Source organism: Dermacentor andersoni, chromosome 4, assembly GCF_023375885.2.
Source record: "Dermacentor andersoni chromosome 4, qqDerAnde1_hic_scaffold, whole genome shotgun sequence".
Lineage (NCBI taxonomy): Eukaryota > Metazoa > Arthropoda > Arachnida > Ixodida > Ixodidae > Dermacentor > Dermacentor andersoni.
The window spans coordinates 121,286,476-121,313,310 of NC_092817.1; the positions used below are offsets into that span (position 1 = coordinate 121,286,476).

The 26,835-nt window shown below is 47.1% G+C and overlaps 1 protein-coding gene across 2 annotated transcripts; it reads right to left on the reverse strand.

Annotated features, from left to right (window-relative positions):
- Positions 1-9,635: 9,635 nt before the first annotated feature.
- Positions 9,636-25,741, reverse strand: LOC126537553 (DNA damage-regulated autophagy modulator protein 1-like). 2 transcript variants are annotated; one of them, XM_050184663.3, is made up of 6 exons: positions 25,376-25,741; positions 20,412-20,479; positions 14,585-14,727; positions 13,995-14,172; positions 13,734-13,819; positions 9,636-10,326 (listed from the first exon to the last, which is right to left on the reverse strand). In XM_050184663.3, exons 1-6 carry the CDS (start codon positions 25,510-25,512, stop codon positions 10,117-10,119), a joined length of 822 nt encoding a protein of 273 aa, XP_050040620.1. In that variant the 5' UTR covers positions 25,513-25,741; the 3' UTR covers positions 9,636-10,116. The 2 variants fall into 2 exon arrangements, with proteins under 2 accessions (XP_050040620.1, XP_054930334.1); XM_055074359.2 differs by lacking the exon at positions 25,376-25,741 and adding an exon at positions 24,972-25,361 and having other exon boundaries at positions 20,412-20,474.
- Positions 25,742-26,835: the final 1,094 nt, after the last annotated feature.

Consider the following 26,835-nt stretch of genomic DNA (forward strand, 5'->3'; position numbering starts at 1 on the left):
ACAAGCGATAGCAGCGATAAGCGGCGGCGACGACGACTGCATCGCTTTTGCGCGCGCCTCGCTGCAGCAAACCGAAGGCCGCGAACCGATGATAACGGCATACGGTTCCCAACATCGCGGGACAAGCTGCGCTAAAGCTTTGGTGCAGACGCGTTAAGCTGGGGGCCAATTATTATTTCGTGCCTGGCGCCGTATTAAAGCAAATGACAACCTCCTGCAGTCAACGGCAAAGGTTTCTGAGCGTCCAAGCACCTAAAAAGCTGTCTTCGCGACTTCGATTCACATGCAGCCTTCGTAATTTAGATGGTGTGGTGGGCGTGGCCACACTGCTTGTTTCGATCGATGCGAGGACACATTCAATGGCTGCTGCCCAAAATGTCGCTTCCTTCTTCCTTCTAAAGTGCAACCGCGCACATACCAGCAGCGAGCGTCGGCGTTTAACCGAGCGAACGAGCACAGCGAAGGATGAAAGAGCGAACGCGGAGCGCAGCGGGGGATGAAAGACGCGAGGAGGAGGATATGGCGAAAGCGTGAGAAGATAATCGGAAGTGCGGCGACGATGGCTACCAGATGGCGCCTGAGTAGCGCGCCTCGTCTGGGAGGTCTGTCTGCAGCCGCTGCTGTGAATCGCGTTCACGCGTCACTCACGCGCTGCCAGTCGTGATATCCAGATTAGCGAGGCAGTCGCGCAACACTTCGCTCCGTTTGCAACGTGCCGCACGAGACAGATCGTCCGCGCAAGCCAAATATCGCGAATGAAAACACGTATATAGTTGCACTCAAATATCGTACTTGGGAGTATCGCAATCGTCGGTGAACTTCATTTCTTCCATAAAGAAAGGTGGTTGATTCCGTGCTGCGAAATCTTTTGTGGTTTCGCAGCACAAAATATATTTCTTATGGGCCTGACAAGACGATAAGCTTCAGTTCAGCTGCTTCACAGAGTGGACAACTTTAACATAACCGTTCGTCTTACTGCTCCCAGTTTTCCACAGAATTACAGTGCGCGATCGTATCTTGAGGGCTTTTATATTTACGCAGTTGATAAGTACAGCGAAATCGATGTACTTATCAAGCCCCGTTGTTGCTCCCACTATCAAGAAAGAGATGAGCCGTGTAGCGGTTCTCGTGAAGGGGCTGAGCGTAGACGACAGAAAACTTAAGTGAGTTTGTGTAAATGCATTGCAAGGCCCTCGCATTAGGTTTCGAGGGTTTCGACTCCGGCAGGTTTGATGCCTTCAGGTCGCATTGGATGGTTTTTTGGTCAGCTGCCTGCTCCTGAAAGTTCGCCTACTACGCGACGCCATCGGTCGAAAGGATGTTCCACCTCATCCGCCATGCCCTTGAATGGCGCTATAGCTAATGCTTCTTGAATAATTGCGGTATAATTCTTGAATATAACGCGTTAGCATTCAACCGATCTATAGGACACAACGTATTGCCACCGTCGAAACGAGTTATGTATGAGGAGTGTACAATTAAGCGGGACTCCATTTTCGCGCTTCTCTAACAATACTTGGCGCCATCAGGCGATACTGCCGCGAAGCCTGCACGTGGCCTCCGAAATGCATGGCACGCTGGTGCGTGCAAACATTGAAAAACGCATCGTGCAGTAAACAGCAGGCTTTTCTCTCACACTTCCTTCTGGACACGCTGCGCCATCTAGTGGTGCGGCCAAGAAGACCGCGCGTGGCCTCCAAAACGGGAAGCTCAGTGCGCCGGTGCCGGCGTTGTTCCCTCCCTTGCCGCTCACTCAGTGGCACACACATGCCATCTTCGGCTGGTCGCTTCTGAGCGCTCTGGAGCGCTCTCGCGAGCGGCGTTGTCTTCGGCTGGTCGAAAGAGGGTGCGCGCCCTGCGTTCGGCTGGTTCTTTTCGATAGCTCAACTCCATCTTCGAGCGCTCTGAGGCGCTCCGGGCCCTGTCGTCGGAGCAGTCGTCGATATTGAAACGTCATCGCAGCGCCGCGTCGCTGCTATTGGCGACGGCCCACCGTAACCTAGGCAACCTAGGCCACTGCATGCTGGCGTCTCGACGAACGCTCGTCTCTCCGGCGCGTCCGCCGGTTTTCCCGGCAGCGCCGGGAGCTTTGGATAGGTGAAACATTGGACGTTGGCAGTAGTCATGTGGTTTCGCATCTGCCATTTCCTCCTCCGAGAGCGAGTCGCACGTTCGGCTTGCGCGTTTGTCCTCTACCTCTGAGCTCGGGGAACGCTGCATCTGCCCGACTCTGCTTCGGGGAATGGAGGCGACCAGTCGAAGATACGATTAGTGACCCAAGTTGGCGAGAGGTTCATTGAAAGCGCCGCAGTGCATTTGTGGCGCAGCCCGCTAATGCGTACGTGGGTTGCTGTCCGTGAGGGACCCTTGTGACGTAGGCTCGATTCCGCTCAGCATCGGATAAACTTATGGGGTATTTTTCGTCAGTGTAGAGCGGCATATTTCCAGTGGCACATTGAGTCGCCAATCGGACATTTAATCTGGTTAACCTTTCTGCCTTTCACCTTTTGTTCTCCCTCCTACTCCTCCTTCAGTGGCACACACCTAGTTACCTAAATTGGCGCCAAATACGTTCATTGACGAGCGGCACACATCTACTGGCACATACCCAGTGAACAAAGCTGGCGACAAATAGATTCATTGAAGACCATCACGGGCTGAGTGGCACATACCCACTGCTCCAAGTCGGCGTCAGAGCTTCTTCGAACAGCGGTGCCTACCTAGCCCTGCTTCTACAGTAGCCCATGTCGCTACAAAGAGGTTCGTTGAAGAGCGGCACGTATGTATACATCGTCATACACATACTCAGACAGCCAAGTTGTTCCGATGGTTTGTTTAGAAACCTGTTGCCTCAGCACAGCAGCCCGATGCGCTAACCATTCGACCACAGAATACCCAATGTACCCAGGTAGGTGGAAAACCGGTTAGATACATATGTGGAACGCGAAAGAAAGAACGACCGATACGCGAGCTGAAGAACTGATCATTGGACCCTACGCCCCATGATCATCTTTAGTTCCTTCGTTGTGGTAGCTGTGGGCAGCACGTGGCATCGTAGCAGATGCGGGCGCTACAACGACCCCCGGCTAGACCACAAGCGTGAAATGGAAGCGAATTGACGTTCTGGAGGTTGTAAGGGAAGGTAATGCTTTGGGAAATCCGTGCGCTGGAGATGCAGATGGGTGATTGGTGCGTCCGCGTAGGCCGGCTTGAGGCGGTCTATGGAGACTGTCTCCCCGGGTCCGTGCTGCGCAATGACAAAAGTATTGATGGAACGGCGCAGGACCGGAAAGGGCCAACCGTAGGCCGGCGTAATAGACGCCCGGATACCGTATCGCCTAAGAAAAACGTGTGGCGGTCACGAGGTCAGGGTATTCGAATATGTGTTGCTTGGCTGACCTAGGTTGGACGGGCTGGAGGTCGCGAAAGCAGTCGTGGAGGCGTTGAACATAGAGTTGATGTTGAGGAGCTGTCTTTTCTGTGGTGAAAAGGTCGCCGGCAAAACATAGAGGGCCGCGATAGACCAGTTCGGCTGTAGAGCACTCAAGGTCACGGCGGAGGACAGCCCGAAGGCCAAGCATCAGCAACGGCAAATAGTGGGTCCAGTGCTCACGATCACGGCATGCTGTAAGGGCCGTCTGGAGCTGGCGATGAAGACGCTCGACCATGCCGTTAGCCCCGAACGTTGAGTAGTGCGGCAGTGCTTCACACCCAGAATGCGGGCAAGTGCAGCAAATAATGCATATTCGAACTGCCACCCACTGTAAGTCGTTACAATGGATGAACAGCCGAAGCGTGAAACCGATGAAGAAACGAAAGCACGTGGCCCCGTTTCTGCGGTGGTGTCGACGATGGAGCCACCGTATGGAACGGTCCACTATAGTAAAAAATGTAACGGTAGCCGCGCGAAAAAGGGAACGGACCAACAATGTCGATATGGACATGGTCGAAGCGCTGGTCAGCAGCCAGGAACCGTTGGTGTGGCGCAATAGTGTGACGTGTCACCTTGGTTGCTTGACACGCAATACAGGAATGGTACCACGCGCGAACATCTACATTGACAGGAGGCCACACACAGCCTGCGTGACGAGGTGTTGAATGGCCCGATCACTTTGTAGTACTGCTTCGTCTGCGAATTGATACGTTGCAGTTGGAATTGCGCTTCGGCCTGTAAAAACCGAAACTGGAGATCGTCCAAGAGGGTGGCAACTGAAATCGCACCTCGGCGATGTCGGGGAGGAGAGGGCTTGGCTCGGTCGAAAGGCTTGACTAGGTTGAAGGGCTTGAGGCAGCGAGGGTCTGATGTGCAGTATTGTTGCTAAGCCCGCGGTCATGTTTCAGTCCTAGGTCAACACTGTGGAGAGTGAAAGGAAGAACGACCGACACGTAAACGTGGCTCGAGTGGACATAATCCACTGGAGCCACGCGCCACTACCATCTTTATTTCCTTCTTTGGTTTAGCTGTGGGCGCCGCCTGGCATCGTAGCAGATGCGGGCGCTCTACATACATACATACATACATACATACATACATACATACATACATACATACATACATACATACATACATACATACATACATACATACATACATACATACATACATACATACATACATACATAGCCCCCGGAAAGTCCGTGAAGTACTATAAGAATGCTAACGCATCAAAAACTACACACGATTTTACCTATGTTTTCCATGGCTTCATCATCTGTTTACTTCATATGGTTGTGGCTAACAAAACTCAGACCTCTCAATTCCCCTTCTCGTTCTTTCTATGGGCACATAGGCTGGTATGGAAACTAAGATTGTCAATAAAGAATACCATTGGACCATTGTGTGGCTATCTTTGACTTACATGCCCCGTGGATCTGTCGTGAAGCATCTATGCTCACCCTGTGCGGGATCTGTGATATAACACCGATCGATACTCGGTATAAGTTGTGAATATCTGGTGGAGCCGTGACAATCCCTTTATATGGTACATCCCTGGCGGCACAGGGATAATGTGGATCTTTAGCAGATCGGGCTATGAATAAATGTTGAAACAGCGGCACTCGCAGCGTGATACAACGAACAATATCCCTGGGGGCATTTCTCAAGCGTCCTGTGCGTTTTTTTTTCTTTTTATTACTAAAGTAAATTATGAATCGCAACACTCGCGACCACGTAGCCTATAGCTACCTTGTTTATTTATGCTGCATTAACTTGTCCAGAACATATAAAGTTTATCGTGCGCCGAGAAAAGGCTGAACCATAGTTCCAATACGAAAATGCATTTCTAAGCCACGTGCACTACCATACAAGAATGACAACTCATCAACAATGTGCCTAACATCGTGGCTGAGGATGGCACGATGAAAGCGTCAGCTAATAAGTTTGCAGCTTGGTCGACTCTGAGTATCCACCGACCAGCCACTTGCCTAAGTCGCGCAGTGGACGGTGAGGGAAAACAGACGCAGAAAATGTGCTGAGCCCGGAAAGCAGAAAGTGATCCGCGAAAAAATATCAATAGGATTATGTCAAATTACAGTGCAGACACGTACCTTACTTTCACATGTTTTCACATAATCTGAAGAGGATAGGCTAGCGTCTAAATGTTTCGTGAAGGTGGCATACTCCATTCCGTTGACATGTGGAAAAGCGTATATCGGTCAAGCAGGCTGATGTTTAAACGAGAGGCATCGCGAACACCATTACAAGGCGATCAAAGCAGTGAGAGGCCAAGTGGGTGCGTATCTTGTGAGCAGTGTGGTTGGCAGCCTGAATTTTACAAGTGGCAAGTGTCTGCAAAAAAAAAAAAAACAGAAAGGAAAACAGTGGCTGTGTATACATGTGACCTAACCCGTCTCTCGGGCTCTAAGTTTTTAAATGTCTATATCCTTTTTACGACGCGCTCCACCGTGTTCAAATGCTGTCCTGTCGCAATTACAAATCAGTTGCCCATGAGCGCAACATGTCGCTTTCTACGTGCCTTAACATTTGTCCGTGCACTTGGCACTGTTCCGAAGGCTGTGTAGGAATCTTTCCAACCATCGGCCGGTATCTTCGAAGCAGCCACTGCTGTGCCGCGAGAGACAGAGCTGCTCTGCGCGCCTGACTGATAATGTCGGCTGCAGGCACAATACTATAGAACAATGAGATATGCATTGGGGTTACTATAGTATAACTGTGAGTCACTCAATAAAGACGTCGCGCGGCAGGTGTTGTCTTCGTGTTCGTGTTCGTGCTCGTCGCGGTATACCGTTTTGCGCAGCGTACGTGGACCGGAAGCGCAGCTGTCTGGAAAGCTATTGTCGCCGAGAATGGTATTTTTATCAAAGAATGCTCAGAGCCTTCTAGTAAAATTATCTGCCACGGCATCACAAAATGAAAGAGCGAGAAACAACTAAAAAAGGAACCTCTTGTGGTCGTCATCCTGTAAACCTTCACTAAGCCTGTGTTTTTTGTTTTTTCACCCAGAGATTTAGAAGAACATGGGAAGATGAGCCCACAGGTGATGACACGATGCGATAATCGTCATATATTTTCATTCTTTATAAAAGCGACGATGTAATCAAGTAAGGCTGTCTTTTTATGAAAACGTGTACCGGCCCCACACAGCTTCTTAGCGTCCCCGCGTCATTCTGCTGTGTCTCCGATGGTTCCAACATCGCCGTCTTATTGTTCTTTTCCACCTTTTACGCAACCGTTTGCAACCAATTCTGAGTACAGGAATAATAACCTGTAATCTGCAGACAATGCCGTTTCCTGTCGCCCAGTGCTGATTATATGCTGCGAGCGCTACCGTAACTAAACGAAAAGCTTCGAAAGCTCCCCGATATCACGCGAGTGCTTCGAGCAGTCGCACTCAACCCACACGTTATATACCATCACCAGCTGCGCCCCAAACGCTTCAGACCTAGAGAGCGTGTACATTTGTCGAACTAACCAAAAAACTTTAGTTTCTCCTTCGTTAGTGACAAATTCTTGCCAGATCGCAACTCTATCAACGGCATCGGAAGAGTGGCGCGTGCAGCTAGTCGATTGCCGTGCCGTTGCTAAGCACTAAACCAGCTGCTTAGAGAATAAGTAACAAGCGAGTGTTCAAAGAAAGAAGAAAGCTGTAGTAGTCCTTTATAGTCCGGCACAAAATGCAGTCACTCCAGCTCGTACTGTCTTGCAAACTATAGTCTTATTGGTACGACCTGGTCAGTGCAACGATAATAACTATAGTTTGCGAAAGTGTGTTAAGTTTCAGGGGAAGCTTCCGGACCTCCTGACTGTAATCCGAACGAGCGGGCACACCAACTGGCGCAAGAGCTCACATTCCGCGTCTGTGGTCCGCCCTCTCGCTTCAACCCAGCCTGAAGGGACCTAGACAACAAAGACCCGCTCGTATCATACCACGAAATCACTTCAAATCATAGGTCATCACGAATAATTTTTCCTCCTCCTAACCCAAAGCTCAAAAAAGCACAGGCCGTCACTTACAGACAGTTGCAGACTAGGGCATACATCACACCAACAACACTAAGCAGGATCAATCCTGACGTTCCTACTGAATGCCCACACTGCGGCCACGAATACAACTTCGAACACATGCTCTGGCTGTGCCCTGCCAACGCGAGCACGGACTTTCCCGACCAGTCTTCCTGGGACTCAGCGCTCAGCTCAAGGCTGTCCAGAGGGCCCGGGCCGGCGCCGAAGGACTCTGTCTACCGGCCCCGACCTGGGTGGAGCCGCCGGATTTATTTCCCCTCAGGACCTAAATAAAGTTCTAACTCACTCACTCGGGGGAAGCTCACGTATCTGTTGCAATGCTGTGTTTTAATTACCTTAGAATTTTTACAACCCATTCCACACGGCCGTTAAACTAGAACATTGGTGCAAATAACAATCAATTAAATGTTTATTATAGTGTCCAGGAACACCTACGGAGCCTTCGTACTGGTGTGCACTTCAGAAGTAATACGCGAAACAAAATGTACAGAGAAGACAAATGTGGTATAGACAAAACAATGTGACACAGAGAAACAAACAGGGGAAACAGAAAACGAGGAGGAGGGCGTAAAGGCGAGTTATTCTCGCTGAGTGTGTCAGCCCAGGACGCTGCTAAGACGTACGTAGTACGAAGCCTCATAATTCTACCGCTATGTGGTTACGGTACAGACGACCCGTGAGTGCCCCGTACGGCATAAAGGCAATGGAAAAAAAAAATTGGTCTCCAATCCACGCTGTGAAGGTGGTTGGAGAGCGAAGCTGCAAACGACAACGAGAACGATTACCCATTGCGACGTAGCTTGAAATTATTTACATGACGACATTCACATGCACTTTACCTAATCATTGGCCTAAGACGCTTCAACGGCCTGCGACTTGGCTTGCGGCGCTACTTCGTGCATCTATACAAAGAGTGGACAAAGAGAAATGCACTTAACCACACTTTCGCCGCGCCTCGCACGCACGCTGCTTTTCATTAGGCCTCACTATGCGTGGCCTTCCCATAGCACTGTCACAACATAGATCAGCTGCTAGGCGGGTTCTATGTTCTATAAGCTCAAAAGGGTGGAAACATATATTAAGCGTGTTAAAGCAGTTGCACACTTTAGGGTGTATATTTGTCCCACAACAACAATCGCCGTCTGCCTTGCTTGAGTTTCCGTTCTTGAAAACGCTGTGCTCGCTACTTTCATGTCGAGAATGCTATGTCACGCTGACAACGCGCATGCCGTTCGTGACTTGGAAGTACCGCAGCTTTAGTGAAGCGTTAAGTGAAGGAAATGCGGGCAATACAGATGACGATTATCGTTGTGGGACAAGACACTGCCCAAAGGGTGCAAACTTTTTTAAGGGTGTAGGTGACGAGGCATTTACCCAGATCTGGGATTATTTCTGTTTAGTGTGTACGTGCATATTTTAACGCATGAAAATGGGGCGAAAAAGTGTATTCAGTAATTATTTTCAGAGCCCGTAACTAACCTACACACTTTTCGTAAGCGTAATTCACAACATAGTCCACTTCTCTCCAAGTTTATTATCACTGCCACGTTTGGTACTCCCATGGTAGCAGGGAAGCTTTGTAAGCGTTTTATATAACGCATCTTAGCAGGCAAAAAAAAAGAAAGAAAAAAGAAAGAAAGAGAAATCGTGCGCACAGGCGTGCACAGGCACACAGGTGCGCTAGCGATCCCACAGGCCATAGTCATACTAACGACTTCAGTGTAAAAAAAAATGCGGTGGACATCGTATGAGCGTCAGAACCGGCGTCACAGTCCTAGCAACGCTTGGCGTTGCGCTGCTAAGCCCGATGGCGCGGGATCGAATCCCGGCCGCGGCGCCCGGCTTTCGATGGGGGCTACATGCAAAAAAGCCCGTGTACCGCGTGCATTGTGTGCACGTTGAAGAAGCCCAGGTGGTCAAAATTAATCCGGAGTGTCTCAATACGGCGTGCCTCATAGTCATATGTATGGTGGTTCTGACACGTAAAATCCCAGAATAAAAATTTTTAAAGTCATGCACGCTGAGTGGACGTCACGTGGTCAACGCCATCGTGTCCGTGTCAGGAGGCCCGGGACGCTATCTTCAAACGTGTGGCGCATCTTTTTATTCCCTCTAAGCCTGCTTATAAATGCGGAGAGAGCACATCGGCAAGAAAAGTGATAAAAATGGTTTATTATTGTCTCAGCGCATTTGCAGACGTCGCCGATGCCATTGTCAACCGTTACCGTGAACGAAGTAATGGTATGCGTATGTCAAAGGGTAGTCAGGATGGGGCCACCTTCGTCTCGGTGAAGAGATAAGCGTCTCTTCTTCTAAGAGCCACTTGCCGCTGCTGAGGCGAACTACCGCGCCGTTCGTATGCCGCAAATTTCGAGCGCACACTGACGTAGCATATACAACGAGAGTTTGAAGGTGCTATAAGTTATAGGCGACGAGATTCACGGCGTCAAGTCGGCGCCGCCAGATTCGTCAACATCTTTCTTTGCACGAGCCCTAGAAAAGAAGAGACGAGAAAGACTTGTGGATGACCGCATATATAACGACTCCGAAGGCGTTACCGCGCTGTTCCATAAGAATCAGCGCTGGCGTCACTCTCTTTATATGTAGTCCTTGAGTGCGCGCACGTGGAAAAGTCAAAGGGAGGCCGAAGAAAACAACGAGTAGGAGTCGTGCGGACGAAGCCGGGTCACCTCGATGTGCTCGTCCATGTGGCACACCAGGGGAAACAGATCCACGGTGACAATCACACGCCGGAACTCGTAGGCAAACGTCAAGAAGAATGCGAGGAACACGGTCACCAAGAACCACTCTCCCATAGCGCTGATCAGCAACTCCCGGAAGCCCTGCAGCGAGAAGAACAGCGAAAAAAAAAGAAGTGGATTGTGAACCTTTTTATTGAAGTTCACTACAGTTCTTACAGATAGCGCAGGAGGAGGACAGTCAGATCCGTCAGAAGAATGAGGATATGGTACATGGCAGTAAACAATCCTCAGGATTGTAAGTAGTTGCGAGTCGATTGGTCATCCTGGTTCTGCTCTATCGTTACTCTATCTGAGCCCTGAAGCAACGAGTTCTGTAGGAGCTGCAGTTTCTCTGCCTCCTCTACTCTATGACGTCCAAAAAGAAAAGCACCATTTACGTATTCGTTCTAGAAAAAGTTGTTTGACTATCATGTAGCTTAGGGCGCTCTTAACTAAGCACGATAACTAAGGGCAAATTAATCTATAACGAAACTCCTAAATTGAGAGTAAGCGCAGCGTACCAGGCGTTGATATCATGTCGTCTCCTCTACTTCGTTATTGTTATAGATAGGATCATTTCGCCTTCGCATACCGTTATTGCACATATTGTCACTCACGATCCGCTAGGCTGGTGCGAAAAGTCAGGGCAGAAGAGCAGAGTTTATGTCTATGTTTACCCTATGTGATATCGCACGAAAGAAATTCTATTCGCGTCATGAAGACTGTTGCCAGACCGCATGCGTGTTGCAGTTTGCAATACCAGAGACATGGACATGTGGACGGCAGCAGCAGCGCTAGTAGCGACATGTTGTGGCGGCTTGCTCAACCACAAAGCGTCCAAACCTACTTTCTTTCTCTTTTCCATGTTCTTGTTGAGGAAGGAAAATAAAAACTACGACATTCATGATTATGACGTTACCGACGATTTTACATCATCAAGTAAGCAGGGTCACTTGATGATGTAATAACCATTTATTTAAATAATATTTTCGAAAGTCTGGTCGAACTAAGCCTCACGAGATGTCACTACCAGCTCTGCTGCTTAAGTCTACGTCTTCGATGCACCTATTACTGTACTCTAGTGTGTTCCGTAAATGGCAAAACGTACACACACAAGCTGGAAACTCTCCGTGACGACACGAATGCTAAATTTTTGCTGAGGGAAGAAGTATCGTCTATTTCGAGAAAAGTGCAGCCCACACAACCCTGAAAAACCAAGTGCAAGGCCTCATCGCCAAGGCTGTATTATAGTTGCAGGTGCTTACCTGTGCTTAGAGCAGTTAGGTAATCTTATGCAGTGTAAAAGCTTGTCCTCCGAGACCAGGCTGCATAGTCAAAGTCGCAGTTTCGGATTCCAGCACTTATTTCAATGCGCACCAGTAAGGGGTGCGAGGGCGGCGATGGGAGGAAGCGGCTGCGACCCTACTCCCACAAAATGTTTTCTATTGTGTCATGTCACGGTCGCTATGAGAACAAAGGGGCGCAAGAAGTTCGACGCTTTTGGAGAAAATTAGGTGCACAAGTGCATATGGGCGATTGAAATATGCGGCGTGAGCTAGGCCACAGTTTTGGCACACATACCATTCATAATGCCGGTGGCGGACGAAAACCGGCGTGGAGATTTACGACCATCAAAGGTTCCTGCGTCGCTTGTGTCGGTCGGTACGGATAGTTTCATGCTATATTAGTAACGCTATGCTAAGTGCTTCCATCACCCACGCGTTCCCAGATAGCAAGGTACCCTGCCTGTAGCAGCGGAACGTTGCGGTCCCCCTTAAGGCGCGCCTCTCCCGCACCGCGTTGATCACGAGAATTACGACCACGTCACAGGCAGCCTTTTGTCACTCCCTGTGGCACCTGGAGCTTAGCAGTGCTGATATTTGACGGAATTGTCGACTCCGCAACCGCCATTCCTCGATTCTCGTCCACGGAATACATTCCACACCATCCCGCCCCCAGTGAGAAAACTCCATGATGTCTTAGTTTCCCCGCAACACACTCCCGGCCACCGACAAGGAATGTATCATCGCCATTCAGTAGTCTTTACTACACTGCCGAACCCTCGCAGAGAAGAAAGGCTTAGGCTGTTATAAAGGGGAAACTGATGAATATTGACAATAACTTCTTTTCTACAAGCTAGTGGCTGAGAGTACTTTCGTGGGAAAATAGTTTTCTCGTGCATGCGCAAAATATTTTTGGAAATGGTCCACTGAGTTGCGTGAATACTGGGAAGGCAAAAAAAAAAAATATTAACGCTGCTGCGGCAGTGCACCCCCCCCCCCCCCCCCCCACCGAGTGGCGGTTAGCCGCTGCGGCAGTCTATTGTAGGCATGAAAGTATCGCTTCGCCTTGATAGAGTGTACTACTCCCGAAGCCCGATTAGCCAGATGAACACGAGTGCGAAACGAGCAGTCCACGGAGTCCGAATAGCACCGGCTGCCTCGTGAGCACGTGGCTGAAGCTGCCGCTCTCATTGGCCTTCTCTGTCTGCGGCGCGACATGTGGCGAAAAATAAGATCCGCGACCCATCGCTCGTGCGGAAGGAATCTGACGCGCGGCAGGTTCTGCGGCGCGCGTTTTTCCTCAAGTACGGCCAAGCCTTTACAAGACATCTCCAGTATTCTGAGCGGCAGAAGTTCAGAAGCAGCTGTCAGGAGACAGAAAACTTTCATATCTCTCGGAGCTGCGAGCGCTTATGCACCTGCGAACTACGGAGGCGAGCACGATGACGCCGTTGGATGACGTAGTTTTCACAGAGGCGTCTTTTAGCACAGAAAGTAGCCCTTCTTGGGTTTGCCGGCGTCATCGGTTCTCGAGTATGATCGGTTAACAATAGGTGTCACGTGATGTCTACGGAGAGTATATACTGACCGAGCACAAAGCCATGATTTAGAGTTCCATTCAATCACCTCTTGAGTGAATAAGGCTGCCAAGTCGATCAGCGGCGCATCGAAGGTGAGTGAAATTTGCCCTTTATTATACTATCGAAGTTCTGGTGTAAAGCTTCACTACAGTATATTAAATTGAAAAGCAACATATACCATGTGCCCGACGCTCAGGAAGCGCGATTGACTAATTATGCGAGGAATACGAATGATCCGAGCAACAATGGCTTAAGTTGTTCACTATGGTTTCGTAAAGCGGCGGCTTATTTGAATGCGTCAAGTTGTAAATAATGTTCTGTCACCTTCCTTTCTTTCTTTCTTTCTTTTTTTGCTGAAGAAATCATTTTCACTCTTTCTCTGCCCCCCACACAGTCACCCCCCCCCCCTCGAAATTATAAGAAAGCTGTCTGGGATCGCCAGTGCGTCCTTCTATTCTTTCTTTCTTTCTCTTTCTTAGTTATCTAAAGAAAAATTGCAGCTTCTTTTCGCCCGGTTATGTTGTTCTCGCCAGCCACACCCCACCCCCCACCCCACCCAAAAAAAAGAAATGCTTTCTCTGGCACCGCCACTGCGGTATACTAAACGTTTTTGAGATTAACGGTACACAGAAGGTACACAACATACCGGGTCTCCAGGCTCCCGTAAATGTTTCGGCTTGTCACTAAGTCCTTCAGACCATAGATTGTCCCCAACGAACTGGTAACATGCAGCTGGAGTAGGAAAAGAAACGCTGCTAAGGAATATGCATCCTCCATTTTGTTAGAACATCTAGCTTTATCGTCCCTTCTCTGGCAATACGCAAATGGAGTCACTGCAAAAGGAGGAGGGAACGAGAAAGTGGGAGACCAGAAGGGTCGGCTGGACTGTATCCATCAAAAAGGATACTGAATATAACGGCGACGACAGACATCGCGGTGAGCGAGAACCTCAGCCACACCATCCTCTTGGCATAGTACTCTGGACAGAGGCAGCAGGTGAGTCCGGTTTCTAGCGTCATGTAGAGCACAGCCGCAAGAAACATGGTGTACGCGCCAGCGTTGTGGATCGCCCGGCTAGTCAATACCTGCGTTAAAAATAAAACAAAAAAAGAAAAGCGCCAAGTGATACGGCTTCCTTGTGCGGCACCACAAACACACGCACGACAAATATCCCTTACGACGTTCGCCTCGTTAACGCCATAGGATTTAGAGAGAGAGAGAGATGCAAATGAGAGATAGACAGCGAGGTTAACCAGAGTTAAAACCTCCGGTTTGCTACCCTGCACTAGGGGAAGAGAAATGGAAAGTAAAGATGGAAAGAAGAGCGTGACAAAAATAAAGGCGTGAGAAAAGAAAAGTATGAAAAGGGACGGAATGGGGTCATTATAGTCTTTCTAATTTAGAAACTATAGTACCATAGTAGCTAGCATTATAGTACACTACGCTGCAGAAACACTCCGTATAAACCCTCGTGATGATGCAAGTCAACGTCCTTACGGGATATGCGGACACGATGAGGTTCCCGAAGACCGCTATGAGTCCCACCGTGAGCGAGGCCACGTTGAGGACGTCGACCATTCTGTGACAGCAACGGTTCAGGTTGCGGATCACCACGTACCGGACCAACATTGTCGCACATGCTGAAAGAAACGTCGGGAGAGAGATTACTGTCGGCTTCTCGTGCTCATTCGTTTGGCGCAAAACGAAGGTCTTGAGGATTAAAAAAAAAAATAGATCTGGCGTTTTACGTGCCAAACCCACGATCTCTTTATGAGGTGCGCCCCTCCATCCGGGGACTGCGGATGAAGGTCTAAGGAGAATTACGATGAGTATAACGAGAAGTCGAATTAGTTCGTGTTCATTAATTTTGTATAATGCGCAGAGTACAACTGAGTACAATAACCAAATTACAGGACCCACCGGGCAACGACGTCATCCTCGTCGGTGTCCTTATCGTGGTTACTAGTAACAGCCAGTTATACTGCACGAATTGTACTGTCATCCTTGTTGGCGTGTTCTGTCGTGGTTATTAGTCATACTCAGTTGTACTTGGTGCATAACATGATAGAGGCGACGATAAGCAAGGTTTCCGCCACAAATATGTCCGCCGCGATATAGGGGTGGTGGTTGACGGTGTGCTTTGACGAGGCTTTTTTATCTGATAACCAGTGAGATCATGTATGTATGACCCTTTTTCTTTTTTTTTTATCGATGGTTACACGCAGCAGGTGACTATAATTAAGCGGCACACGTGCCGCTTTTACAAAAGCAATCGCAACGTTCCTATACGGAGCTTTCTTTTCTCCTGCGTTCAAGCTGTCCGCAAACGCGCGACATGATGCCCGAAGAATAGACGTACTGCGGTAGTTCAGAGCGGCATGACGTTGGACACTGAATACTGCAGTCAAACACTATCCTTTTTTTCTGTGCTCAACACGGCCGACCTCACAGCCTCAGATAACATGTGCACATGTCCGACGGGTGCCATGTTATCACTAATTCCTGCCATCTTTCCTACGGAATTATGTCAAAGTATAACCTATAGTTCGCTAGTGTCAACCTGCATTGTGCGTTTTGGCATTAGTTGATTACTTTTCTAGTGGGTGAAGGGGGAGAGGGTGGGCCGGTGACGTATTTGACCGCGCGCTCTTTTTTTTTTTTTAACCTCGCTCCTGAAGTACAGTAACCTGCGTCTTCCTGTCTTCATGTTACGTAAGTTTTTTTCAACGGAAAGAAAAAAAAACGTTCGTAGCTAAATATAACACTACGCATTTGAAACTTTAATGAAGTTACTTACCATGGTTGCCTTATCAGACTGAGTGCCACTCATGGTTGTTGTTCAGTCTAGTAAGAGCTAGTACAATCAGCACCCTCTCTGGCAACGTGGTGGTGTTGCCAACCCTTTGGGAGCGTATTTTTGTCACACAACGATAATCGCCATCTGTACTTCATGCCTTTGCTTTCTTCAACGCTGCGCGACCGGTATACTACACCTCAAGAAAGGCACACGTGTGATCAACGTGACATCACGTTCTTGACCGGAAAGTAGCAAGCGGCAGAGCTTTTCAAAAATATGAAATGAAAGCAAGACAGATGACAATTATTGTAGCGTGCCAAGAATACGTGCCGAAGGGTGGAAAACTATTTTAGAGTGAGAGGCGTACGCAAGAGTACTCTTTCCAAGCCCTATATCATCCACCCATGTGAAGGGTAGCAAACCGGAAACTCGCCTTTGGTTAACCTTCCTTCCTTTCCTCTCTCTCTCTCTCTCTCTCTCTACCCTATAGTCAGGTTGCAGGGATCACGAATTTACTAGTGCCTGGCTGCCAGGCCAGGCGGTTTAAACCCGGTCACTGGTCACAGTACTATAGAGCGAGGCGAACGCAGAAGGAATCAAGAGAGACATTGGAAAGTTAGTAAGGTCAACCAGCCGCTCGTTCAATCTGGTATCTTGCGCAGTATTAAGGCGCGAGGATAATGAAAGGATATTTGAAAAAAAAATCACGGCTACCCAAGCCTTCCGTCCAAGTGTCACGTACCGAGCTTTGCCGAATTGAAGCTCGGGAATGGTCGCGCTTCTAATCTCGATCGCAAGCATGCAGTCACGCGGGGCATTCGCGCTTGGACATTTTCACATCTAGGACACCCTTGCCTCGTCCCTGCCGTTTTTTCTTCCACCGCTCGCGAAGCCGTGCGTTTTGACGATGCTGCCATCTATGCGAAACTTCAACGCAAGATGCTTGTAATTAGTAGACAGGACGACCTTATAAAGTTACTGATGTGTTACTGAGTGCGTGTGGGAGGGACATTATACATAAGGACACTATAAACGGTCTTTTAAGCTGGTGCACTTAAGGTATTGAACTAGTGCACGACATTTTCTGTGACCTGGTAAGGGGCCCATTAAATGAGACTCCACCCGTCACTGAAAGCGTGTGGTCGAGGTGGCGGAGTTCGGTGGTTGAAAGTCAATGACCGTGTCCCTGAAACCTGCCGAATAGCGCTTTTTCTTGCGTGCTCTCAAATGGGTTTTAGAATTTAGCGTCCTTCCTTTCCCTTACAATCACCATCCATCTTCTTGGGAACGCCGACGTGGGCAGGGGGAAGGGGGGAGTGCACTCTCTCCTCGTGTTCAGTCGAGTGCTGAATGGAGTCAGCTCTTGGCAGCACTGCCATATAGTGTGTGTGTACGCACCAGTAGTATCGGGTACCATGAGACCGCCACAACAGCTCGTTTCGCTGGTCAAAGTGACTGGTCTCTTTTTACTACGTCCAAAACCGCGCTGCTATTGGCACGCATTTTGAACTGGTCGCATTAATAGACAACGTATTTAATTATTTCTTGGGCTATTGGGGCGTTGAGTCGGTACAGCGCTATAGCTGGGTCGACGAGTATCCATTAAAGTAATAAAAGCAAGACAAAAAATGTTCTGTTAGTACCCTCAAGTCTCGAGCGTGGTACATACACAGCAGTAAATGGCTAAATGGTAATTGCTCGACCCCTCCCCCGTCCCATACGATTTCCTGCAAAAGTTACCAGAGGGCACTCTGAAACTACAAGCGTGGCAGTTCCGCAAGCATCGGAATGATGGGCAGTACGCATGAATTTGTCTAAAGTTCGTCCTTTTCGCTTCAAACAGTTTTGCAACTTAATCCTTTTCAACAAGGTGTTGCATTATAAATGTCACAATTCGCAATGATTACGCATGTGGACAGGGACTGAATCTCTTGCCGTGTGCGAAAAAAACAGCTAGGAGTGCTTGGAAATTTAGACAGATAAAGTTCCTGATTGGCTGTCCAAGGTGGAACCCTGTACAGCCCTTAAAGAATTTCAAAATAACAAACTCAACAAAGGTCTGGCAGATCACATGTAATTAGTGCTCTTCGTGTATTTGTGGATAGCAAAAGTGAGGTGGTGGTTGTTGTAACGTCGAGATCCGGGAAATAAAGAGAAAGAAGAGATAATCAAAAATAAAGCGTAACGAATAACGCCACACTGAACGACCGAAGCCACACCCACGAAGATTAGACAAATCCATATTTTCCATATTAGCCAAAGGATCGCGGTGCCAGGGTTTTTTCTAGTAACTTTTGTAAGAAACTCTATGGTCACCCTTACGTAGAGACAACAGCCACCGATCCTTTATGCCCCGTTTTTATCCTCGTATCTTCAGCAAACGCATACGCCCGTCAGTAGAAGCGCCAAACAAGCCTCGAGAAGAAGGGCGACTGTGCGATAGGGCATGAAGGTCAAATGTAATAGAGCGTTCAGTGAAGTTTTCGCTGTATGCGTTGTTGCAGCAAACAAGCCGTGAACCAACTTATCGGTAGCGTTGTTGACGACCGCCTTCTAGGCGTCGTTATATCCCGCGTCGTCGAGCTTTAGCTGTGCGTGCTTTGTACATTGCGTTCAGGCTAAAGTAACACTCAAAAGAAAAGGAACTTCACTTGTATTAGTAAATTACCATTTTACAATGTCCAAAAAAGCCACTCTTAGCCTTCTCACAAGCCAGAGAAGACGCAAGAGACAGACGGTGGCGACGACGCCTCGAAGCTTCCGGACCAGTTCACGGTGACGTCACAAATTTAGATGGTGTCTCCTCTCTCCTTCTTTTCCTCTTTCTATTCCCCCTTTCCCTTGCCCCCAGTCTAGGGTAGCAAACCGGGCGCTCGTTTGGTTGACCTCCCTGCCTTTCCCCTCCTTGCTCTCTCTCTCTTGACTGCGTCTGCTCGGCCTTCGTTAACTTATTATCGAGATGGACTTCATTGCATTCTAAAAAAAACCTAAGCCTGAACTTAGCGTGTCTCGAGAACTATTACTGGATAACAATGGCTCAAATACGAGAACATAACCTTAAACTCCGTGACGTCACACAGACGTTCGGCGCTCTGCTATCGGCGCGAAGTTTTAAAAAATGCAAGTTTGGCTTTCATTTCTCTCTCTCTCTCTCTCTCTCTCTCCCTATATATATATATATATATAGTTTTGGAAAAGTGCCTGAATAGTTTTAATGTCCCTTTAAGAGCTTATCCATGTTATAACGCCCAAAATTCTATATGTTCTCCGCGTAAACGGCGTTCAAATAGGAAGAAAATGATACGGAGTCCGCACGGTTTCCGTACCAATGAAACTGACAACACGGTGAATTACGAGATGGCAAGCAAATAAACTTTTTGCAGAGATCAATAATGATTTAGGAGCCTGAATTTCAAGATGTTATATAAGGACCAAGTGCGGCTTTTTTATCTTTTTTTTTTCATATATATAGCCACCACCAGATGACTGGAGGGAGTCACGCTTCTAAGAGTGTCCTCAAAGGCTTTGACATGACAATGATGGCACCCGTGCAAGCCCACCTGGCCCTCACAAGCAATCGCCACAAGCCGAATAACCGCACGGTGGCTCTGGCATTTTTCTAACGAAAACAATGTCGTGGGTTCAATTCCCAAAACACCGCGGTCGCCATCGCATGGCAGCGCAATTCAAAACCAACCGTGTGCTCCACTTTGGGTGCACATTTTAGGGAACTCCGGGGAGCCACAATTAATCCGGGCAACACACAACAAGCTTTCGTACATTTCATGCATTACAGCGAACTGTCATGCGCTGAACAGAAATGGTGCGCAGATGACTGGAAGCAATGACCGCACGTTTAGCGTCATAATATAAGCAGCCTATTGTGTTAGAGCATGAGGTGGACTAGTGCTCTGCTCCAGCATTGCCAAAGACACCAGCGTTTATCATCATAAAGACAAGGAGACCTGCTAGTGTGTTAGTAAACGGGCAAAATCTTCACTGTCGTTCTCGTTCATCATGTACGTAAATGTCTTTATACCTCCCTATATCAACTGGTTTACAAATACCTCTTTTTAAAGACCATAACACATTTACTGATTACGTGCTACTGCATTCACAAACGAACAAGAAAACTGCAGTAAAACATAATTGAAATACAACAAAAGAAGACTGATACGTAGCCGTTTCCTATCTATCTATCTATCTATCTATCTATCTATCTATCTATCTATCTATCTATCTATCTATCTATCTATCTATCTATCTATCTATCTATCTATCTATCTATCTATCTATCTATCTATCTTTCTTTCTTTCTTTCGTTCTTTCTTTCTTTCCTTCTTTCTTTTTTCCTGGGGAATGAATTGATTTGTAACGCTTCTTGATATTTGTTTACACATGATTGCTGCTCGTTGTTGAGCGCGTTGCATTATTTACTGAACATGGTTGCACTAAACGAACGTGCGCCAAAAGCGTGCGTGATAAGCCATTTGTCGAAGCTTTGTGAAGATGTGAATACATACGTACCCAAGAGAGATCCGAAGTAAAGGAGCAAGCTGAACACGCCGCTTTGTGGCGGTGAGGCACCGGCTTCGCTGAAACAAACCCGAACAGGTCTTACACACACCGCGGAAACGGCACCTGTGTCCACAATGCCACGGAAGCGTTGCGAAAAATCTTTCATCATGGCTGAATCCATGTTGGCGATGCGCTTCTCAAGGCATCAAGTGGCCAAAAAAGTTATAATAATAATAATAATAATAATAATAATAATAATAATAATAATAATAATAATAATAATAATAATAATAATAATAATAATAATAATAAAAGAATCTTGCTGCACCTCCATATGTCTTGCGCAGCAAGAAAATATTGTTGTTACACTTGAGTTAATCATCCTAATACATTTGTGAAAGCCACGTGACTATTCAGCAATCTGCCTAAGTAGGTTCCGGTGCCTTTAACTCCAAAAAGCAACTTATCCACACTTATTTCTGGCCATCGAGAATACATTCGTACGAATAAGAATACAAATAATAATTCAGTCAAATCTACTTAGTGTGGTAATTAATCAATTAGTGAGTGGTTTACTCCACTATCCACAACTGAAAACTCGCACCATCGCATCAACAATGCTGATATGGGGATTGCGTTAAGTTTAAAGCGCTCAAATCTACGAGTTTTGAGGTATCAGGTTTAGCGTATTGGAAATGATACGTTGGGCTATGTAGGTTTTATATCACCATCATCAGCAAGCGGTCGGTACAGGTTCGAAAAGTTGAAAGTGCGTGCCACATCGAAATACGAATAAACGAAAGAACACGCGCGAAATATTTGGAACTCTGTCTTGCTTCGCTGTCAGAAAGGGAAAGAAATGAAACTGGAAATGAAAAGAAGAGTCCCCTCCGCACGAGCAAAATCAATATGAGATGTTGCATTTAAAATTAAATATTTCGTTGAAGAGAAAGAGAGAGAGAGAGAGATAAAAGAGATGAGAAAGACAAGGAAGGTAACCGGAAAATAGATATCCAGTTTGCTAAATGATAAAAGCCACAAGGCCGTTCGAATGCATAAGGACGAAGTCATAAGACATATCCATGTACTGTCCACCATTCTCATGGTTATGTCATGGTGGTTGAACCGTCATGATTACAGCTCTCGTAGACACGAGTGCCTCTGGTCATTCTTGTAGGAAACGCTATGGTTAGATCTCAGAGGTCATGTTTCGATGACAACGCAAGGTCGTTGATCCTATATGTGTAGACCCCTAACTGAAGTCCTTCATGATGCGAACTTCATGATGTTTATGTGACGATGACCCTTCAAGACACGATGCGTACTCACAGTGCGCGACGAACCAGGAATCTGGGCGTTTGAGCATGCTGATAATTACAGAAACGAATGAATAACTGGAAAAGTTAAAATATGGGAACAAATGACTATTTTCTGGAAAATTTGGACCAGATGAATAGATGATTTTATTTGAAGAAGAAGAAGTTAGACTGGAAGGAAATTAGGATACCGCGAAGTTTGGGGACTGTTAACATCATCGTCTTGGTGTCGCTTATAAACTAATTAATTGTTTTGCTACGTCATCAGTTAAGAAACGCCATTTGCTGAGTCCGCCTGTCTTTAGAATTACATCGTCGTCATCAGGACACCTCCTTATCCTCAGGTAGACCCCCACAATATGGTAACAAGAAAAAAATAACCTTGCTTTTATCACTACCTCTGGGGATCGAACAGATGTCCTTGAGGAAGGGTACTGTCGGCAGCCGAATCCGCTGAGCACTAAGCTATCGCGCAGCATTCGCGATTGGCAGTTTGTGCGGAGTTGTGTGCGCCGTGAAGACGCCTTGATTGAGGTTTCCGCGCATATTTCGTAGGCCGCAGCAGGAAATACTGTAGCTGACGATGACAACTTTGTGCGCGTTGTAAACGAGTTATTTCTGAGAATATATATGACAGTGGTGTTCTCTGTGAAAGCACTCCGCCATCGTAAAGTAAGCGAGTTCGGATGTGGAGGAATCGTTGAATCCTGCTTATTTCTTTTTGCAAGGTACGCCTTGTGACTGCTCCACCATCGTGCACGTGTGGTTAGGCAGATGAAGATAATAGCTAAGTGTTGGTCAGTTCAGCTAACGCCCACAAGAGGCAGCAGACGCGCGACAAAGCAAGACTTCTTGGCCACTACCATTTGTCTTTTCGTGCTATATAATTCATTCATTCATTCATTCATTCATTCATTCATTCATTCATTCATTCATTCATTCATTGGGTTTAACATCTCAAAGCAACACTGCGGTTATGCGAGACACCGTAGTGGAGGACTCTGGATCAATTTTGACCACCTGGGGCTCTTCAACGTGCGTCTAAATCGAAGTACACGAGTGCTTTAGCATTTCGCCATATGACTTTATCTATCTATCTGTCTATCTATCTATCTATCTATCTATCTATCTATCTATCTATCTATCTATCTATCTATCTATCTATCTATCTATCTATCTATCTATCTATCTATCTATCTATCTATCTATCTATCTATCTATCTATCTATCTATCTATGTCTCCCTCTCTCGCCCCCATCAAAATGAAGCCACCGTGACGCGGAATCGAACCCGCGACTTCGTGCACAAGCTATACATTACGGCGGCGGGTTTTCATACCATATTTGTATCGTGCCCTGTTTCAGGTTGGAAAAGTCGTTCTTAAAACAGCCAAATATATGTGTATGACGAAGGAGCTGGCGAGGTTGTAAAAATAAAAAAAAAAAGCATTACGCATGAACAGCTTAGAAGCAGATGTAAGTTTTCTCGTTGTCAACTGCCGTAGCATTAAGAACAATATATATAGAATATTTCCACAGCCTACTATGCAAGACCAAACCAAGCGTTGTGCTTCGGGCGAAATAGTAGGCCGATGGCGATATAGCAGATTACGAGGCTTTTCCGAATAATTTCACATGCTTCACAAAAAATAGAAACTGCCATGGAGTAGGGGTCTTTATAGTTGTTGACAGACTGCTTGCTTGTTCAACCCTTGAAATCGGTTAAAGGAACTTGCGAGGACATATGCTGCGAAATTAGGTTGCCAAATGAACAAACAATATCAGTATGTTCATTTTACAAGCCCCCTACGAGCTCTATCACTGTTATGTCTGATTATGCAAAGACAATAGAGACAGTTAACACGGTTTATCTTGTTATAGGCAGTGATTTTAACATCCCACGGCTTCCTTGGAATCAGCAACCTTCTCATACTAGTGCTAGTCTGCAGCAGCAAAATACGTAAATTTTAAGCATAATAAACAATTTTGCCCTAACTCAGATGATGACACAGGACACGCGACAAAATAACGTCATAGGTGTATTTTTAACTAATCAGTCAAATCGCGTTAGGTCGATTTTAGTAGTGACTAGTATTTACGGCCATGAAGGCGTGTCTGTGAAATGAGATTGACGTACGAAAACACGCAAAGCTCGACGGCCAGAAATATGTATAATTACATCCACGCGAACACGAATCAAATCGGCCTTGCATTACAAGAGCTTTTAACAGAATTCGAACTTCTTTCCGAAACAAGCAGCATCTGTGATTCATGGTTTCAGTTCAATACGAGAATGCTTGAGCTTCAAGAAGCAACATGTGCCGTCATGCGTGCAGACCATCCGGCGTTGTAAATCTAAGCAATGACTTAATGGTGAGTTACGGCGCCTTGCAGGTAAAAAAAAGCAGGATATGCAGTAAATTTTAAGAATTCCCAGCCCTCGAAATTCGCGAGCAGCTGGTGGCCATAACTAAAATTTTGCAAGCAAAAATTGGTGACGCAAATAAGGCATCCTTTACTCTCTTTCTTCTCGGTTAGGACAACCCAGAACCTATTCTGTAAGTTTAATAAATGGAGCAGAAAAGAGAGGGTATGTGTTCCTTCACTTCAGCATAATGAAGCAGAAATAGAAAATACCTTAGATAAAGCCAACTGCTTCAACAAGTACTTTGCCTCCATTTTCACATCAAATAAGTCGAGCGAAATTCCGCCTCCGCACCACAACGGCAGTTTCGACGACATACAAGATATAATTATTGATGAGACTGGTATCAAGTCTTTTTAAGAGTTTAGATCCCATTAAAGTTGGAGGGCCGGTTGGATTGACAGGTGGTTTTTTTTAAATTAAGCGCACCGTCCATACCACCTTTAGTCAACTGTACTCGAAGTCATTCAGCAGGGGGAGGCTTCCAAACGAATGGAACATGGCATGCGTTGTGCCAGAGCACAAGTCAGGACCCCGGAAACAGACGGCAATTACAGACCGGTATCTTTAACAATTCTTGTCTACAAAATATTAGAGCACGTCTCGTATCGCAACATTATGACACACTTTATTAATTAAAACCTCCTTAATCCAAAACAGCACGGTTTTAGACAAGGACTTTCCTCTAAAACTCAATTAACAGAGTTCATTAAGCTTGTAATACACTGGACAGGGGTTCTTGTGTTGACTCAGTGTTTGCAGATTTCAGAAAAGCGTTTGACGTAGTAGATCACAAGTTGCTTATACGCAAACCACATTGGTTCAATACCTGCGAACAAGTAGTCACGTCGATTCAGGAATACCTTCACTTGCGGTCTGTGTTGAGGTAAACGCTGCAAAATCTGATGTCGTTCACGTAACGTCCGGCGTCCCTCAGGGTTCGGCATTAGTTAGGCTCGTTGCTTTCTTTACTAGTTATAAATAAGCTTTCAGATGCCGTCACTTCTTCCACGAGATCGTTTGCTGGTGATCCAACAAAACATATATATAGAAAGTACCGCCTACATCAATACAGTTAGCTTACAATATGATTGCATACGTGTCACCGCTCTTTCCACTGCGACTGATAGGTTGCAGTGTCTGGCCTTTCACAGCTTTCACCACAGCAGTTCACTGGTTGCGCGCCATAGCAGGCGCGGTTAGGCGAACGCGCGCGCACCAAACGCGGCTCACCTGATGTACGGCGCGTACACGGTCACTGCTCCCGTGAGCGCAGCCCAGACGTACGCGATCAAGGCGGCGCCGATCAGGCTGACCGCCACCATCGACGGCACCCAGCCGACGCCCGCACAAATCACCGTCACGTCCATATTGACCGCCGCCGCCGCCGGGCACAGCTAGACTCGCTAAGCCTAACGGTTGAATCAGCCAGGCGCCGCCGCTGAAGCCGTTCAACAAACGCGCTTTCTCCCGGCGCCCGACGTGGAGTTAGGCGACCATGTATAGCGGCAGGTTTCTCTCGACGCTTCGGCGGGAAATGAGCCCAAGCGTCGTCGGGGTGCTCATCGGAGGTGCGCTGCCGCTATCTCCGCACCGAACGCGCGACAGAGAGAGCGAGAGCATAATCGAAAGGCAGATGTGCGAGTAGAGATATGGGGCCGCCAACCGGAGCGGCTCACCTTTGCACGCATGTATCTATGGGGAGATTACGCGCAGCGCCCCGTTTTCCATTGTCCGGCGGCACTGTGAGCCTGTAACTACGTTTGAGTTTACGTAATAGATATAGAATCTTCAAATGACAGCTGAGTTAAGCCTAAACTAGCTTAACCGTCTAGCTCGTTCTGTACCTTGCCCGTCATGAAAAGAGACGCCAATTGTTCCCAAGATTTACGTTACGTCAACGCAGACGTATTATACTTTCAGATCCAACTTGATTTGATTGTCGTATGTGCGACGGTGAATTCGCCAGGCAGGATATTTCCTTTCAGTGCTGATTTACTGGACAGCCAGTTAATTGTCACCTGATGTGACAGCTCGTTGAATACAAGCACGCACCATACATTGGTCCCACGCGTGTAAACTCTTATGCTAATTCCAGCGTTAAAAGTTAGTGCGCCACCTTATTGGGAACGGGATAAAATGAATGCATTTCCGGGCCGCACTGTCGTTTAGAAATGATGTTGTTTTTACGGACATGTCTATTCCCGCACTCGAGTCCTCTTCCATCGTACAGACGGCAGGCACTCCTACCAGATTCCCCAGTCTACAGCTTTGTTGCCTTCTGGTCTATCCCGGTCTATATATTTTCACCGCACATCCCATCTGTTCCGTCCTTTCGGGCGTTTCTCGTTGTTCGCGCATGTAGCTGTTCGCGTACGCTGCACGATTAAACCAGCGGTCACTTTAACTATCATGTTTTTATCATTTTCGACGAGTCATCGGCGTCATTCCGACAAGACGCTTCTACCGCCGTGAACAAGAATGGAAGGAGATAACACTCACTAATACCGCACGTTTAGAAAAAAAAAAAAGAAGGCGCTTGTGATAATAACGTGATTCAATTGGTCGCCGTAGGCCGTACGCCATGATGTACGCCTTACAAAACAACGACCTGTCGCCATGTTGAGCCTTAAAGGCTTGGAATATAGCTGCCCAGATATTTCCCATCATTCATTGCAATATATCTATTTTTT